This window comes from Microplitis mediator, chromosome 5 (genome assembly GCF_029852145.1).
Source record: "Microplitis mediator isolate UGA2020A chromosome 5, iyMicMedi2.1, whole genome shotgun sequence".
Classification (NCBI taxonomy): domain Eukaryota; kingdom Metazoa; phylum Arthropoda; class Insecta; order Hymenoptera; family Braconidae; genus Microplitis; species Microplitis mediator.
In genome coordinates, this window is record NC_079973.1 from 8,333,010 (window position 1) to 8,347,737 (window position 14,728).

Genomic DNA, 14,728 nt, shown 5'->3' on the forward strand with positions numbered 1-14,728 from the left:
AGTCAATTGTTTTTTTAAGTTCCACATTTTTCAAGCATTAAATTCCACAATGTTTTAATATTTAAGGGTATTTAGGTTCCTGGTTATCAAATCGAACTCGGTCAATATTTGGCCTGTATCCCTATAATTGTAAAAATAATATAATTTTTTTCTTGAGGACTTATTTCAGAGCCGCTATTAGTATAGTTTTGGTAGCTGGATCAAATAAATAAATAAAAAATCAAGTAATTAAAATTTTTATTTATTATAAATAAAATACAAATACAATAAAAAATTTTATTTATATAGAATATAAATAAAACTAAAGTATAAAAATGATCTATATAATCAATTGATCAAAAAAATATAATCATTATTATAATTTCAATAAAGAAAAACAAAATGGACGGATTTAATATTTGTAAATCTTAATTTAAATATATTGTATAAAATATGACTAAGTAATGGACGGAGTGATTAAATCTAGTATTTACATTTTATATTAAGATTTAAAAGATTTAAGATTCATTAATGACAGAAAGACGATTATAGAAATGTAAAGTAAAATGGATTAAAATAATAATAAAAAAAGTGATTGTATAAATTATTAAAATGTTCAATGGCCTAGAGATTTATTGTCAGCTTGAAACCAGTCGTGTAAGAGTAATTCAAGCATGTCGCTGAACTTTTTCATACAGACGGAATATCCTCTTTCAATTTCAGTTTTTATTATTTTGGAATACTTGGCGAGTTTAATAATCGTCTTTCCATCTTTTTATTCATATATTTAAAATCTTATATTGTCCTTTAAGAATGGACGATATAGTAATACGATACTATGAACACTTTTATTGATCGTTACGAGTATCCTACTTTTTTATTAATATATTTCTATAGAAATATATGTCTATTTGAATTCAAGTTATTAACTTATCTTATAAAGTAAATTGTAATAAAAGTTGATATTATAATGGCTATTGTTAAAGATGACGATAGAGTTGTTGCACCATTACATGAATCGTCTGAACAATAACATCGCTGCCAATAAACTCCGTTTTCGTCGACACCCCAATTACAAACACCTGTAACTCCGGTTTCTGCAACTGATGCACATCGGCGAACTACTTGTCTGAATCGGCCATCCCCTGGAATAATTTTTTGTTAATCTAATAATTTCAACAGTTCTAAAATAACAAAATAATTTAATGTGCTATGACAAAAAAACGTATTTTCACCAAATATTGCTCAATTTATATAAACACTGTAAAAATTTTCGGAGTGAGCGCGATATTAAAATTGAAGTAAATCTTCTCAGAGTGAAATTTAATAAAGAGGAGTGCGAATAGTATTCGAATCGAATCGAATCGAATAATGACATTCGATTCGAAATTTGAATCGAACATTCGAATAATTCGAATAGTTCAAATAAGGGTCTTGTGCTCTTAAATTAATCGATTTCGATGGAAAAGTTGTCTTGTTCGGCTGTATTCGACTCAATTTGAATATATTTTTCATAGAACTCATTACTAAAATAATAAAATTTTATTGTTAAAAAAGTGCCATCTGGTCATATCCGGAATGAAAAGGTAAATTTTGTATTTTTATTCGAAAATTCCTTTCTACATAAATTAAATAAAACATGCTACACGGCAAAATTTTTTTTTAATTTTTCATGTAAGACAGTCTGCAATAAGTATTTCATCTGCGAATTTTTTTCAATGTATTATCCGAATTATACAGACATGGTTCAAACTGTGTAGTACATGTAAGACACGTTATTAAGTAAGTTAAGTCGAAATTGAAGCTTATTTAGGGAAAGGGGGGAGCAAAACGGGGTACCCCCAAAATTTTATAAAAAAAAAATTTAATTTTTTAAATGTTTTTTAAACATTCCAAAATCACTTTTGTAAAAATAATTTAGCATTGTTTTAAATTTTTTTTGTTGAACTTTTTCAAAAATCGAGTGTTATTTATAAAAAATGTTAATGGCTTTTTTTTTATGATAAAAGCCAAAAAAAATTTATTTTCCTTCCTTTGCATTCAATAATTGTGTAAAGCGTAATATTTCTTTATGAAAAATAACTTACAAAAAAAATTAATTTAATCAAATTTATTTAATATGTAGAAATTTTTATTTTTTCACCTTTTTTAAGGGGTACCTCATTTTGCCAGCAAATGTGAAATTTTTTTTTGTTTTAAGGGCAACTGAATTTTTTTTTATTTACTTTGAATCTGTCGAAAGGGAAAGATTATTTTTTTCAGCAGGAGATATAATAACCCAGAAGAGAATTTCTTTAACACTAGAATCAGTATCTTATTCAATTTTTCTACATCAAAATTCATCATAAAATGAAAAAAAAATGTTAATAAACACGATGAATACAGATTTTTCTTTAATTTAATAATTAGTTTATTATTTGGTTTGAAATCAAATTATTCGAATAGTTCAAACTATTTGATTCGGAATTCGAACCGAATAATTCGAACAGTTCGAATATTCACACACCCCTAAAATTTATTCAATCCCTTCAAGTTTATTTCAACATTAAAATTCTGGATCGGAGTAGATTTGAATAGAAATAAAATCCTCGTTACTCCGAAATCACTTCGCTTAAAAAAAAAAAAATCCCTATTTTTTTTTTCTCTGGGATTCCGAGCTATGGAATGAATTCAGATTGAAATAAAATCCGTATTCACTCCGAATCCACTCCCAATTTTTTACTTTGTATGATACTCAATAGTGTCAACTTTTGACATGCTATATACAATTTCTGAGGAGTTCGCAGTTTGCGTAAAATTTTCGAAAAGTCAATAAATTAAATTTTTTATTTTTAGTCTTATGTATTATAAACTAAGTAGACGTGCATTTATTTAAAGTTTTTCATATTTCAAAGATTATATAAAAAATGTTTATAAATTTAAAGAATACTGACAGAGGTCAAGTAAATAATTGAATAAATTAGTGTCGATTGGGTCTTTTACCACAATATCATAAATTTAAATAAGTTATTGTTCTATGAGAAAATTGTTTTTCAATAACGTTTAAAATTTTTGAAACAAAAGAAGTCTTTTTTGTTATTATTGGAGTCAGTGGATAAAAAAATTGACTTACAAATAAATCCCTTAGGACCTTGTCGTACTTCTTTAACGCAAAAAGACCCAGGCATTTTGGAGTCCTCATCGTTGCAATCGATTGGAATATGCTTGTTTCTATCAAAGGATTCATAAGCACCGCATAAATCTTCTTTTTTAGGATCTGTGTCGCTACTGCATTGGTAACAACGAACGGCTTCCGTTTCTATAAAATTATTCAATATATGGAACTAAAATAAATATCATTTAAAATGTACAATAATTATATGTAGAAGAAAATTAAAATTTATATTAAAACAAAGACATCAAACAAGTAATTAGTTGAATAAATAATTAGTACTGCAAATATAGAGTAAATACATAATTAATCATTTAATAAACATTACACATAGAATTGATAATTGGATTAATAAAACACAAATATTTAGACTCTTAATGAGATAGATAGTCCGTGCTGCATAAATTTTATTTGATTGGTTTTTTTACTGATGAAACTAAATTATATAAAAACTGAGAATTTAATAAATTCATAAAAATAGATGTAATACAATTATAATTGTAGCTCGCGGCTTTATTATTACACCCATCTGTAAATTATATAAATTTAATTACTTCAGATTATTTTTATTGAAAAAATTAAAAAATACTGAAATAATTATTTAAATTTATTAACTTTATAAAGTTCGATTAAAAAGATTTACTATTTTTTTTTAAATATTTAAGGCAAAGGGGGCAGTTTCTAATATTTTTAGAGTGCCGGTTGGGGTTATACTATAATAATTAATGTAACATTTAATTTAATGAGAAAAATAATAATTCTATCGACTAGTTTATGACTTGTCAAATAAAGTCATACGCGTAAAATAATTATTTGAATTTAATTAATAATTTAAATTGACGTTTTAAAAATTTACATTCAGAGACTTAGTTTCTGACTCTCTGAGTTTTTCAGGTCGCAGTTTCTGACCCTCACAGTGGCCTAGTTTCTGACGTCAAATTACACAAACCATGATTAGGTTATGAAGTACTTACCAAGCTTCAATAAACTAAAACTATTATTTAGATAAATAAATTAAATATTTATTATAACAAAAACATAATTTTTAAATATTTAAAATATATACAATTAAAGTCACTTTAGTTAGCGCCTGTTCTCATTATTTTTCATCGTAGCTCGTTGACTTTTTTTTTAAACTCTTGAATAAAAAAACAATAAAAAAATTAATTTTGTCATAATAAAAATATTATTCAACTAAAAGGGTCATAACGATTTAAATACTATCAAAATTGACGTAATTTTTACAATAATTCTATCACTCCAAGAATACGTACTTTCAAGATCCAATTGTGATCTTTTATTTTTAAAAATGAATATTGAATGTTAACTTATCACTGTATTATGAATAATAGTAGAAAATAATTTAAGAAAATTATAAATATTGGTATTTTTACATTTTATAGACATGTAATTAAACAGATAACCTGGCTCGCAGTAAGTTATAATTTTAGGATCAACAACTCCACCATACTTTTAAAATTGAGCCTAGTTATTGACCCTCAAATTTCAACAACAAAACTCATTTTAATATGTTTTATAAATGTATTAAAATAAATTCTAATTAAATATTGATCTATCCATCTATTTTTAGTTAAATTTTTTTACTTACATGATAATTAGTGCACAGATTCAATCGTCATACCTCTTAACGTAAACTGTTTAGACTCTACTTAAAAAATGGCTTTCTCAGCCACTTATGGCTACAATATTTGTTTTTATTTAGTTAATATTTTCTATGTTTTTTAAATTGCCATTAATTATGCTCAGAATAAATTACAAAAAATGTCGAAGGTCAGAAACTGGGCCAGGGTCAATAACTGGGTCTTTTACCTTACTTCTAAATACAAAATTTTTTAATTAAAATATCAATAGATTACATGCACACAATATTTGTAGTTAAATTTATTTTCATTATAACAGACTCAAAATTTATAAGAAAGTTTGTTTATAAGTTGCGCTAATAAAAATAAAAAAGAAAATAAATACACCTTTGTGATGGTTAAAGAAATAAAGATGGAGAGCAATGAATGTAATCATATATGATTAATTATTTTTGTATGAAAAATAAAAATGATATCTTACCAAAGAAAAAATATGCTGTTAGCACGGAAATAAAAAATATAAATTTTAGAGAGTGCACCATGTTGATATGAAATTTAAGTTTTTTTTTTATTTCAAAGACAGAGCAGGCAACAAACTTCCAGCAACACTTGTTGTGCCTTTACTAACTGTATAAACACCTGACGTCATTACTGGGCGTCGTCTTTATGACTCCCTCGACTGCGATGTTAGGCCGTTGATGCTTTTGTAATAGTCCCGTCATGACTATACTGTAGATATATATTTGATATTTGAACTATTTGAATATAAATTGATTGGTTGTATTTAACAATATAAAGTTTTTTCACGAATTACATAATATACTTGAAAATTCAATAGTATGTCACTAATATGACATAAATAAATTGTTTTAATAATGATTTATAATTTGAAAACAATATATTATTTTTATATTTAAATTTTTAGTAGTTTTCATATTTCTTATAAAAATACACGGAAAAAAATAAACTTTAAAAATTAGTGTTTGAAATTATAACCCGGAACCTAGGTGCCAATATTAAGGGAATTTTTAAATTCCTAAACAATAAATTTTATAATATGTGTTATTAATTTTTTATATTTAAGTTACGATTTTCGAAGTTCAAGTAGTAATTTTTCCTGCATAGACAAAAAATTTTAATATTTATCCTATACACTGTAAAAAATCCGGAGTGAATCCGGATTGAAATTAAATCCGAATTCACTCCGGATTCACTCCGCCACTTGGAGTTCGGAGTTTTAAAAAAAATTCCATCCGCATGGGGAGTTTTTTTTTAGCGGAGTGATCTCGGAGTGATGCGGATTTTATTTCACTCCGAATTCACTCCGGTCCGGAGTTTTAACAATTAAATTAATTTATATTAAACTGTTAAACAGCGTGTGTGTGCGAGTGCGAGTGTCTGTGTGTGCGCGTGTCTGTGGATGTGTGTGCGTGCGTGAGTGCGCGTGCGAGTGTGCAAATGTGTGCGTGTGTGTGTTCAGGTGTGTGCGTTTATGCGAATCTGTTCGTGTGTGTTTTCGGGTGTGTGCGTGTGTGTGTGCGTGTGTCTGATCGGGTGTGTGCGTTTGTGTATATGTGTTCGGGTGTGTGCGAATATGTGCGTGCGTGTGTGCGTATGTGTGTTCGGATGTGCGCATGTGTGCGAATATGTGCGTGTGTGTGTGCGTATCGGTTGATCAGTACTGTAATACGCGAATTTTTATTTCGATTTTACTTAGTGGAGTTACATTTTATTAATAATATTTTTAAAACTCCTTCCTGGAGTGAATTTCACTCTGGAGGGATTAAATTAGAAAAAAATTATTCACTCCGCGAATACTCCCCTGCGGAGTGAATTTCACTCCGAGGGAAGTAAATAATTAAAAATTCATTCACTCCGAATTCACTCCGGATTTAATCCGCATTCACTCCGCGAATTTTTTACAGTGTTATTATTTACGTTTTAAATATAAATGAACGAATTATTATTGAGAATGATAGTATTTACTGATCGCTTTATCATTATATTACTTTTCGTTTCTCAATATATACAGATCAGCTTTTTTTTCCGTGGACATTAATTTTAGCGTTTAAAAATCGTTTGCGGCTAGTGATTTTTAATCGCTAAATGCACGGAGAGAAATTTATGGCAACAATTACAATATATTATAGGAATAGTTCCCATAATGTATGGAAACCGGTTTTTTTTAAATGTTGATTACAGGAACGGCACCCATATATATTATAGTTATTATTACTATAATATTATAGTAATCGTTACCATAATATATGGGATCCATTACCATAGTATAATGGGAACGATTACCATAATATCATGGTAATCATTACCATAATTCTTTCACATGCGATATGGGAACTGTTACGATAATGATGGGAATTGTTCCCTTACTTATCGGAACTTTTCCCAGAAAGTATGGACCTATCTCCCATAATTCCAAGTAATCATTACGATAATGGTATTATTTTTTAAACAATTGCTTAAACAAATGGTTATAAACAATTGATGGCCCGGGATTTCGAAAAAATAACTGCGATATTCGGTTTCAGTTTTTAATAATTCTCTTGGATGTTTTATATATCTTTGAAGCTTTGATCTGAGTTATAACTCATTTAAATCTTTATTTTGATTACTTACATTGATTTCTGCCTAAATACATTTATTGTATTGAACATAATCGGGAATAAAATTTAAAAAACGTTTGTTAATTGATTATTTCCGATTCTTAAATTTTTAAACTTTAACATAGAACGTAACTTGTTTGAGCTTGAAAAGCTCATAAAAAACAATCGTATGCAAGAGTATTTTCGAGTTCGATGAGCTCGAAAATGTATTCACACGAATGTTGTCAAACTCCTTGAGCTCGAAAATAGCAAGAAGTTTTAGGATTGGCCCGCAGAACCAACCGTTCAGATTTTTTTCTTTATTCGTACGGTTCTATATTTTTTTAATGTTGTACCAACTATAATAATAGTTCAAACTTATTGATACAATCAATAAAATATATACTTTTGAAACTCCATTAGTCTATGTAAGTTTTGTCGTTTAGATAAAAGTGCAATTGTTCCCACGGGTAGCTTTTCTACTTATGATCCAGAAGATTTACAAAACGAATGTAGAAAATGATAAAAAGAAGGTATAGAGTATAAAAATCTTAACATTAACCTCTTATATGCTATTGTTAAACCCAAAGGTGACATTTCTTTTACTATATATCAGTCGAATAGTTTTATCTCATTTTTTTATTTGACAATTTTATCGATGTACTTATATAAATGTATTTATACAGCATAGTTATGTAAATTTAAAAATATTATGAATTAAACAATTGTAATAAACGTTTATTGTTTTATATTTAGGTAAGAAACTTTTATGTTGAACAAAAATTTGTGTAGATTTTATCATAGCTTATTTTTTCTAATAATGAAATGCACAATTTAATTATTTAATTTTTCGTTCAGATTTTGTTTTTAACCATTTAAATTATTCTTGTTAAAAATAATTTTTTTATAGATAAAAATAATAACTCGAGACATTTTCGAAAAAATTATAACTACATGGAGAGAAAATTATGGTAACAATTACAATATATTATGGGAATGGTTCCCATAATGCATAGTAACCGGTTTTTTTGAAATGTTGATTATAGGAACGGCACCCATATGTATTATAGTTATCATTACTATAATGTTATAGTAATCGTTACCATAATATTATAGTAATCGTTACCATAAAATTATGGTAATGGTTACTATAATATTATGGTAATGGATACTATATATTATGATAATCGTTACTATAATATTATGGTTACCGTATATTATGGTAATGTTTACCATAATAATATTACGGTAACGGTTACCATAATATTATAGTAACGTTTACCATAGTATAATGGGAACGATTACCATAATATCATAGTAATCATTACCATCATTCTTGTACATGCGATATGGGAACTGTTACCATAATGATGGGAATTGTTCCCATACTTGTGGGAACTTTTACCAGAAAGTATGGGCCTATATCCCATTATTCCAAGTAATCATTACTATAACGGTATGGGATGATATTTCATAAACGTACTAGGACCGGTTACCACAAATTTCTCTCCGTGTCCCAGAGAGGAAAGTACCACGGGCCCAGGCTTGGTCCAGACTTGGCCCAGTTTTGGTAAAAGTCTGGAATGATAATCTCGGGCCAAGCCTGGTTGCCAGAGTTTATGATCATTAACGTTTAAACTATCTAAGGGAGGTAAATGATGTGAAAAAAACTCGGTGAAAATTCTGCTGGGCTCTGGGCGTGAACTGCCGTCCTTCCGATTGCTGGGTTCGAACGGTAGCTACTGGACGAACCTACTAATGTTGAACTGATAAATTTATATGATCTACTTATTTAACCATCGGTATAGCCAAACATGGGGAATCCTATCTTGGCTCATGTCTGGGTTGCCATTGGACGGCTGAGGCAGGGGCACCCAGTCCTGGCCCAAGCCCGGGTAATCATTGTAACGGCCAGGACTGAATATCCAATCTTGAGCCAAGCATGGGCCAATATAGGTGTGCCAAAGCTAGGTTCCCCAGTGCTGGGCCAAGTAGGGCCCCGTAGTTCAACTCTGGCAGCTCCTGCATGGGGTATCATAATTTTGTATGAAATATTGCATTATTCATTCATTAATTGATTGTATTAATTTTTTATTTTTAAAATTACTCATAATATCGTAATGATTAGTATAATTGAAAAATCCTTGTTGTCAAATATTACTTGAATTTTTTTCCGATAGGTGGAAATAGTAGTAATTTGTGCAGTATAGAGATGTCGGGAATTGTTATTATCGGTATACACAAATTCAATTTTCGACGTGTTGTTATGAATTTTAGAAAAATTTATTCCAATACTTGTATCCGACGTTTGTATGAAGAGGAAATAAGAGAAATGACATTTGCAAGAAAAAAAAATTTAAATAAATAAAAATATACCTGTAATACTTTTATGCGCACGTTTTCCCTTGACAATATCCCAGACGTAATCGAGTAGTTGCCTCATGCATCCGATTCGCATCGCGTATTCCAATAAAGCAATCGGCGTCAAGAGTTATAACGTACGAGAGAAAAAATCGGTCACGCATGAACATTTTAAGCTTTTTTTGTTTTGTCTTTTATTTTTTTGGTTAAAATTTTTTTACTATCCAATAAAATATCATTGTATTGTTAAATCGAAAAAAAATTTTTTGACGAAGATAAAATATGATTTAATTCATTATACCGACTATACTAATACTAAAAAACTTTATGCTTGTAGTAGTTTTATCTGAGATAAAATGAACTAAATAACGATTGCCCAAGCGAGTGGATCGAGGTATTCTCGAGTGGGTGCAAATGAAAGTTGAAAGGGTTTAATAAGAGAAAATCCGTTTTTATCGCTTGTTACGCTAGTTGGTTTCGCGCTCAAGCTTCCACTCGTGCCAATAGGCCAATAGACTCTTTATTCGTATTGAAGCACTTTCCGAATATATCGGTATCAAATAACGATCACCATCAAAACGAACTATCAATTTACAATTTTATTTTATTGCATTGATCGTAAAATTTTAATCCATTTAAAATTTATGTATTTTTACGGAATTTTATTGTCTTATATTAATATGAACAATGAAGTGAGATTAGAAAAAACAGAGATATTAATAGTTAAGAAATCATGTCTTAAAAAATGATTTCTTAACTGTTAAGAAATAATTTCTTAAATAGTAAACAAAATTTGTTAAATACAAAGAAAAGATGTTTAAGAAATGTTTTTGAGTACTAAGAAACCCTTCTATCAGTAGAGGAATTATTACTATAATACATGGTAATGTTGATCATATAGTACAGTGTAAAAATTTTCTTGGATCCGGTGTAGTGTAAATGACTCGGTGTAAAAATTTCGGTGTGATAATTACACCAAATATCGTGTTAAATTTAGGCGGTGTGAATTAAAAATTTTTACACCGTCAGGCGTGTAATATAATTTATGACAATCTTGCGTTAAGGAAAAATAATCATAAAAATATTTAAACGTTAAATAGTATATTACACACCTAGGGAAGTAAAGTAAGAAATGTCTCAGATCACATGTAATTGTTGGCCGAGGCGAAGCCGAGGTCAACAAACATGTGATCTGAGGCTTTCTTATTTACTTCCCGAGGAGTGTATACTATTTTTCTCCTCGACGGAGGCGGGAAGCGGCAACTTCGTTTTGCACAGCGGGACGAAAGTTGACGCTTTCCGCCCGGAGGTGAGAAAAATAATAATATCTAAATAAGATTAATATAGTTATTGATCAAGTAGTTAAAGATCTTCAATGATCATTTGTTGCTTGTTGATCATATAATAATGAGTAATACGGAATGGTGTAAAAAAAGTAGATTACACCGTGTTAAAATTGTACGGATGGAAAATTTACACCGAGAGAATTATCCACCGTTATTTTACACTACACGGCCGTGTAAAGTTGTCCGGGTCCATTTTTACGAGAGGAGTGCGAATCTTGTTCGAATCGAATCGAATAGTTAGATTAGATATGATATTCGAGTCGAATCTCGAATAGTTTTAAATATTCGAATAGTTCAACAGATTCGAATAGTTCGAAAGATTCGAATACTTCGAAATTTTTCCGAATCTTCGGTAAATAATATTATTGCATCTGAGAAATTTAGTATTTATGGCTTTATTAAATTGAAAAACTATTATACTATTATATTTGTTCCTGAAAATAGTCCATATGATCATAAATTCAATGAACGTGAGATTTTAAAAAGTTCGGATCTTTCTAACTATTCAAATCTTTCGAACTACCCATGCAGGAGCCGCCAGAGTTGAACCACAGGGCCCTACTTGGCCCAGCACTGGGGAACCTAGCTTTGGCACATCTATATTGGCCCATGCTTGGCTCAAGATTGGGTACTCAGTCTTGGCCATTACAATGATTACCCGGGCTTGAGCCAAGACTGGGTAACATAGCCTTGGCCGTTCAATGGCAACCCAGGCTTGGGCCAAGACTGGGTAATCTAGGCTTGGCCGTTACAATGATTACCCAGACTTGGGCCAAGGCTGGGTTCCCCTGTCTTGGCCATTCAATGGCAAGCCAGGCTTGGGCCAAGATTAGGTAACCTAGCCTTGGCCATCCAATGGGGAGCCAGACTTGGGCCAAGACTGGGTAACCTAGTCTTGGCCATTCAATGACAACCCAGGCTTGGGCCAAGACTGGATGCCCCTGCCTTGGCCGTCCAATGGCAACCCAGACTTGGGCCAAGGTAGAATTACCCAAGTTTGGCTATACCTATGGTTTAATAAGTAGATCATATAAATTTATCAGTTCAACGTTAGTAGGTTCGTCCAGTAGCTATCGTTCGGACCCAGCAATCTGGAGGACGGCAGTTCGCGCCCGGAGCCCAGCAGAATTTTCACCGAGTTTTTTTCACATCATTTACCTCCTTCAGATAGTTTAAACGTTAATGATCATAAAATCTACGATGTTAATAATAATAAAATTTTTTTTTTAATTAAATTTATTCGTTTCCTCGAGGCATGGGCAAGGTCTGGCAAAAAAGTCAGGGCCAGGACTGGCAACCAAGCATGGGCCAGGTCTAGCAACCAGGTCTGGCCCAATGTTATCATTCCAGAGTCCTACCAAGGCTGGGCCAAGCCTGCGCCAAGCCTGGGCCCGTCGTACTTTCCTCTCTGGGTATTCGAATCTTTCAAACTATTCGAATCTTTCGAAATATTCGAATCTGTTGAACTATTCGAACCTTTCGAAATATTCGAATATTTCGAACTATTCGAACATTGCGAATCTTCGAGGCGAATCTTGAATCGAATTGTTCGATTCGATTCCCCTCGAATAATTCGAAGTTTCGAGTATTTACACACCCCTAATTTTTACACCGAAATTTTTTACATATAGTATGGCAACTATTACTATAATAGGGGAGACCGGGGCAAGACGGCCCACCTAAGCCGGTTATTATTATTTGTGGCTTTGAACCATCAAGTCGATTTACTCTTGTCCAACTTGAACTTAATTCACCAAAATTTTGGTGAAGCTCCTGAAAAAAATTTTTTTTTTTTGGGGCAAGACGGCCCCCTCCGAAAAAAATGAAAAAAAAAAAAAAAAAATTTTTTTTTTTTAACTGTAAAAAAATTTCCCGCGTAACAAATGTTTATATTTTTCTCTTTAACAACTGTATTTATTACTTTAATATTACTCGAAATAACCTTTTTTGATATAATACGAGTCATTTTTTCACTTCTGTAGAAAAAAGTCGAGTGTTTTGGCGAATTGAAAATAAACTTCATTTGACATTTTTAATGAATTTCGATTTCAAATTTGATTTTTGTATACTACGTGACTTATTAGTGAAAGTTAATTAATTTATGGCATAATCTATTAAAAAGTAATGATTGGTCACATTAAGAATTTCTATCTTAGATACTGATTTTTCCAGCCGAAAATTGCCCCAATTATATGAACAAATTAAAAGTTATTTAATAAAAAATAACAATTGATTAATAATTATTTTTCTATTGAATAAAAAATTGATTATTGGTTTTTTTAACTTTTTCAAATGCTCTATTTTAATCCAAATCCATATAATTAACCAAAAAATGATATTTCTATTAAATTAATCATGACTAGGTTATAATACCATGAAATACATTTTCTTTTAGAATTTTTGAGTGGTTCATTTTGCCCCAAGTTTCACGTATCGGGCTAAAAATGAGTAAATAATCTAAATTTGTGATAATCAAAAGAAAACAAGAAAAAAAAATTTTTGGTTAATTTTTGAGGTGGGCCTTCTTGCCCCAGGTGGGCCGTCTTGCCCCTGTCTCCCCTACTATGGAAATGATTACCATAATTTTATAGGAATTATTTCAATGTTGTATAGTAATGAAACCTATTTAGATAGAAATATTGATTATAATTTGTATGGCGTTTTTCATGTGAACGGTATTTTGAAAATATCTGTTCCCATAAGATATGGGGAGCATTACCATGAAATTTATAATCGTTACTGTAAATTTTTCTGTCGGTAGTAAGACATTTTTTTAATTAATTTTAAAAAAATAATATGTCATGAAAAAATATAATCTTGCATAAATCAATCCTTTACGTTGTTGTATTTTTCTTTAATAACTGAATGTAAACATATAATATATCATTGATATATACATAAGAATAAATGTATAATATTTATTTATATGAGCAGGTTGTTATTTTCTGAAAGTTTAAAGTCTCTCCTGTTTTATTTTGCATTATTACAGAAATCATTATTTTTATGTAATATTACTTGTTTTCATAAATTAAAAAAAAATATTTAGAAAACTGTATGGTGCAGCTTCTATTTAGCAAGAAAGTGAAAAAAAAACTTCAATGGACAAAAAAAAACTTGAATGCATTCCACGTGTGCTTGGATAAATTATTCAAAACGGTTTTCTATGATCCACAGTGTTGTTTCTGCTGTCTGGAAGTTGAGATCTATCCTTGTGTATTTTATTTTTCTTTTTTTCTCTTCTCTTTATTTACTTTTTCTTTATATTTTTTTGTTCTGTCCGCCACGGAGACTTGTTCATCCACCACGTGCGGCTCGGGGTATCCTTCTGTCTCAGCGCCGCGAGCTACGACAGCACAACCCTTGGGAATTCCAACTTTTCTGACAACCACCGCCACATTTATCCCATCTAGCATTTTCAGACAAGCTTACAAAGGAAGTCAAAATCCAATAATTCCGATAACGCTTTGGGTACTTCATCTATATAGACTGTATTATATATAGTGTACTGAGTGTGTGTTTAAGAGTGTAAGAGTACCATAGAGGGTTGATATCGCTTACGGGTCAATTCACACTCTCTACTTGTTGTATATTTATCAATGCCCGTTATACATTTCATAGTCAGCCCTAAATTTCATATTTAATCTCATTGCCTCGGATATTCAATTATTAAACTCTTGTATTCATCAATTC

At 30.4% G+C, this 14,728-nt stretch overlaps 2 protein-coding genes across 2 annotated transcripts in view; one reads left to right on the forward strand and one right to left on the reverse strand.

Annotated features, from left to right (window-relative positions):
* Positions 1-909: 909 nt before the first annotated feature.
* Positions 910-5,408, reverse strand: LOC130667863 (uncharacterized). Its single transcript, XM_057469739.1, has 3 exons — positions 5,213-5,408; positions 3,092-3,277; positions 910-1,124 (listed from the first exon to the last, which is right to left on the reverse strand). Exons 1-3 carry the CDS (start codon positions 5,271-5,273, stop codon positions 910-912), a joined length of 462 nt encoding a protein of 153 aa, XP_057325722.1. The 5' UTR covers positions 5,274-5,408.
* The window catches only part of LOC130667862 (protein cueball-like), a 99,060-nt gene continuing 85,451 nt past the window's right edge, over positions 1,120-14,728 (forward strand). Inside the window, exon 1 of the mRNA XM_057469738.1 lies at positions 1,120-1,565. The gene's annotated coding sequence lies outside the window, so the exon portion shown is untranslated. The remainder of the gene's footprint in view (positions 1,566-14,728) is intronic.

Bases quoted from the DNA above. Each gene is read 5' to 3' on its own strand.
- LOC130667863 (XM_057469739.1), bottom strand. From the start codon at position 5,273: ATGGTGCACTCTCTAAAATTTATATTTTTTATTTCCGTGCTAACAGCA. The intron at 3,278-5,212 runs GTAAGATATCAT...ATAATTTTATAG, and splicing joins AACAGCATATTTTTTCTTTG to AAACGGAAGCCGTTCGTTGT. The intron at 1,125-3,091 runs GTAAGTCAATTT...AAATTATTCCAG, and splicing joins AGGTCCTAAGGGATTTATTT to GGGATGGCCGATTCAGACAA.